The sequence below is a fragment of the Otolemur garnettii genome, unplaced genomic scaffold, assembly GCF_000181295.1.
Source record: "Otolemur garnettii isolate 467f Iridium unplaced genomic scaffold, OtoGar3 scaffold00047, whole genome shotgun sequence".
NCBI lineage: Eukaryota > Metazoa > Chordata > Mammalia > Primates > Galagidae > Otolemur > Otolemur garnettii.
In genome coordinates this window covers 9,412,295-9,416,739 of record NW_003852442.1, presented here as the reverse complement: position 1 = coordinate 9,416,739, position 4,445 = coordinate 9,412,295, and the positions used below count along the sequence as shown (strand labels likewise).

Below are 4,445 nucleotides of genomic sequence, written 5' to 3'. Positions count from 1 at the left end.
GGTTGCAGCCATCATTGTTGTTTGGCGGGTCCGGGCTGGGGATTCGAACCCACCACCTTAGGTGTACGTGGCTGGCGCCTTAGCCGGCTGAGCTATAGGCGCCGAGCCCCCAGCTACTTTTTGTTGCAGTTTGGCCAGGGCAGGGTTCAAACCTGCCACCCTCAGTATATGGGGCCAGTGCCCTACTCACTGAGCCACAGGGGCCACCCAAGTTTTATTATCTTATTTAAAACTTTTCAAAACTGACCAAGTTGGCATTAGGATATTGTACATAAAATTGATTTCTCTGAGTTGTACAGTCATGTCTGTTTTAAAGATCCAAAAAATTTAACCAAACTTCCAACAATACTTTTAAAATTACTTACACGTGGCTACACTTGGTGGCTTACACCTGTGCTATCCTAGTACTCTGGGAGGCCAAGGCCAGAGAATCACTTGAGTTTAATAGTTCAAGACTATCCCAAGCAGCTCAGTACCTACAGCTCAATGGCTAGGGCACTAGCCACATACATCGGAGCTGGCGCGTTCAAATCTAGCCTGGGCCTGCCAAACAACAATGACAACACCAACCAAAAAAACAGCCAGGTATTGTGGTGGGTGCCTGTAGCCCAGCTACTCAGGAGGCTGAGGCAAGACAATCACTTACGCCCAAGAGTTTGAGGTTGCTGTGAGCTGTGACTCCATCACACTCTACCCAGAGCCACATAGTGAGACTCTGTCTCAAAAAAAAAAAAAACTATCCTGAGCAAGAGTAAGACTCCCATCTCTACTAAAAATAGAAAAAAAAATTAGCCTGGTGTCGTGGTAAGTGCCTATAGTCCCAGCTACTCGGGAGGCTAAGGCAGAACAATCACTTGAACCCAGGAGTTTGAGGCTGTGAGCAAGGCTGATGCCGAGTTATTTGAGATAGTAAAACTCTTGTCTCAAGAAAAAAAAACAATCACTTAAACCTGCCAGGCACTGTGGCTCATACCTGTAATCCTAGCACCTCAAGAGGGTGAAACCAGAAACTTGAGACCAACATGAGCAGCACAGTGAGACCCTGGTCTCTACAAAAAGCAGAAAATATTAGCTAGATGTCTTGGTGCTTGCCTGTAGTCCTGTTTACTCAGGAGGCTGAGACGGTAGGATTGCTTAATCCCAAAAGTTTGAGGCTACAGTGCCACTGTACTATAGCCTGGGTAACATTGTCTCAAAATACATACATGAAAATTAAAATTAAAATTAAAAAATAAATTTACTTAAACAATGTTAGTTGTAAGATAAACTCACATTAAAAAAAAAAAAAGAGTAAAGAAAAAAGAATAAGGCAGCACCCGTAGCTCAGTGGGTAGGGCGCCAGCCACACACACCCAGGTTGGCAGCTAACCAACTAAACAATGACAACTGCACAAAAATAAAAAAGCCAGGTGCTGTGGCTGGTGACTATAGTCCCAGCTACTTGGGAGGCTGAGGCAAGAAGATCATGTAAGCCCAAGAGTTAGAGCTTGCTGTGAGCTGTGATGCTATGGCACTCTATCAAGGGCAACAAAGTGAGACTCTGTCTCAAAAAAAAAATAATAACAAAATGAGTCTCCAAAGTCAACTGCCATAAATGTTCTATGTTTTTGTTCTACTGATAAAGAGAAAGAAATCAGGCAATTAAACAAATCCAGAATGTAGAACATTTTATAAACAAGTGGTCTGGCTCGGCGCTTGTGGCTCAAGTGGCTAAGGTGCCAGCCACATACAACTAAGGTGGAGGGTTCGAATACAGGCTGGGCTGCCAAAACAACAATGACGGCTGCAACCAAAAAATAGCCAGGCATTGTGGTGGGGGCCTGTGGTCCCAGCTACTTGGGAGGCTGAGGCAGGAGGCTCCCTTGAGCCCGGGACTTGGAGGTTGCTGTGAGCTGTGGTGCCACGGCACTCTACCCAGGAGGATAGCTTGAGGCTCTGTCTCAAAACAAACAAACAAAAAAAAACAATTGGTCTGGTGTGTTTAAAAAGTCAAATGTAATAGGGAAGCAAAAAGGTAGGTGGACAATTCTAGGCTGAAAGAAACAAAGACAAATAACAGCCAAATACAAGCTGTAAATGCTGATTTGATCTTGGTTCAAAAACCAAACAGCTATAAAACACTTTGGGGACAACTGAAGAAGAATGAAGGCTCGGCGCCTGTGGCTCAAGTGGCTAAGGCACCAGCCACATACACCTAAGGTGGCGGGTTCGAATCCAGCCCAGGCCTGCCAAACAACAATGACAGCTGCAACCAAAAAATAGCCAGGTGTTGTGGCGGGCACCTGTGGTCCCAGCTACTTGGGAGGCTGAGGCAGGAGACTCGCTTGAGCCCAGGAGTTGGAGCTGTGAGCTGTGATGCCATAGCACTCTACCCTGGGGGATAGCTTGAGGCTTGTCTCAAAAAAGAAAGAATTACAATGCCTGCAATTCACTTTTGAATAGGTCAACAAAAATATATACACATTGGCTAGGTGCTGTGGCTCATGGCTGTAATACTAGCACTCTAGGAGGCTGAGGCAGATGGACTGCTTGAGTTCAGGAGTTTGAGACCAGCCTGAGCAAGAACGAGACCCTGTCTCTACTGAAAACAAAACAAAACAAAACAAAAAAACTACCCAAGCATTGTGGTGGGCACCTGTAGTCCCTGCTACTTGGGAGGCTGAAATAGGATCTTTTGAGCCCAAAAGTTTGAGGTTGCTGTGAGCTATGATGATGCCACAGCACTCTACCCAGGGCAAAGGAGTGAGACTTTCTCAAAAAAAAAAAAAATTAAAATAAAAAAATAAATAAAACACACACACACACACACACACACATATATATATACACATATAAATGGCAAAATGTTAAAGTATTTGAATCTAGGTGGAGAGTGTATATGTGCTTATTACATTGTTTTAATTACTGGATATGTTTAGAAATTTTTCAAAATAAAAAATAAGTAATTAACCTAATGATTTAGGATCACATACTCACATTTATTGCCTCGAACAGCATAAGCCAGCTTTAGTTCAGGGTAAAATTTGCCCATCTGTTCAATTACTTTTCCTGTTTGAAGGGCAAGTTCATATGTTGGAGAGAGGCACAGACACTGGCAGGGAGAGAATGCAGAATGAGAATTCAAGATTGACAGGTCTTTTACAAAGGGGAATTACCAATAGGACTCGGTCATTCCTCCAGTGGAGGCTAAAGGAAATAATATGTAATTAAAGTATATACCATTTAAGGGTGGCGCCCGTAGCTCAGTCAGCAGGGCACCGGCCACATACCCTTAGGGTGGTAGGATTGAGCACTGGCCCAGGCCTGCTAAGCAACAATGACAACTGCAAACAAAAAATAGCCGGGCGTTGTGGCAGGCGCCTGTAGTCCCAGCTACTCGGGAGGCTGAGGCAAGAGAATCACTTAAGCCCAAGAGTTTGAGGTTGCTGTGAGCTGTGATGCCACGGCACTCTACCCAGAGCAACAGCTTGAGACTGTCTAAAAAAAAAAAAAAAAAATTAAAATAACGTATATACCATTTAATTCTTTAAGCTACAGAGTTATAAGCTAGAATTCTTAAGGGTCAGAACTCAGGCTGGGTAAGGATACTTGAAAACAGTTATTGGAATAGAAAAACCAACCAATGAACAAGGATCTGAAATTTGGAGATTACCTTCCTATACATTTACTCAGAAAGTTCTCAGAACTTTCTAGTGGATGACAGTTGCAGAAAAAATAGGTTTTTCCTGCAAGTAAAGGAGCCAAGTCTATCAGCACTATCCCACTGGCAAACCATGGAAAAGGAAAAAGGATTTTTATTGCTACTGGAAGATCAACCATATTGTTTATGTAAATGTGAGAAGTTCTAGTTTGTGTAAATAGTTATACATAGCTTGGCTTTAATCCATCACCTGCTAGTCCTTTGTATCTATGCATTAGTAGAAAACTCAGATTCGCTGCATCCTTACCTGGGGGAATTTGTTTACAGGTTCCACTTGGCTGAGCATGGCCAACACAAAGGCAGCAGTTTTACCAGTACCAGACTGAGACTGGGCAATTAAGTTCTGAGGGCTGTACAAGGAAACAAACTATTTAGGACCTTAAATCTCAGTAAACTTTTAGTTTATGAAAATAGAGAATAAAGCTTAAAAAATGAATATTCAAAATATATTTATAAAAGGAAACCTTGGGTCTTTCATGTCCTATGTCCTCCCTTCGAAGATGACAAAGAAAAGAATGAACAGTGGTCATCCAAAAAGGGCCCTGCGGCCATGCACAGCCTATTTGCTGCATGAATTGCACCCAAAGTGTGCCTAAAGACAAAGCTATAAAGAAGTTTGGGCTCGGCACCTATAGCTCAACTGGCTGAGGCGTCAGCCACGTACACCTAAGGTGACGGGTTCGAATCCCCAGCCCGGACCCGCCAAACAACAATGACGGCTGCAACCAAAAAATAGCCGGGGGCC

At 43.4% G+C, this 4,445-nt stretch overlaps 1 protein-coding gene across 1 annotated transcript in view; it reads right to left on the bottom strand.

Annotated features, from left to right (window-relative positions):
• DDX19B (DEAD-box helicase 19B) overlaps positions 1-4,445 on the bottom strand; it is a 31,118-nt gene that overhangs the window by 6,405 nt on the left and 20,268 nt on the right. The window contains exons 6-7 of the mRNA XM_003791368.3: positions 3,948-4,050; positions 2,977-3,091 (exon numbers count right to left, since the gene is read on the bottom strand). Coding sequence (XP_003791416.1) covers positions 2,977-3,091; positions 3,948-4,050 — 218 coding nt within the window. The remainder of the gene's footprint in view (positions 1-2,976; positions 3,092-3,947; positions 4,051-4,445) is intronic.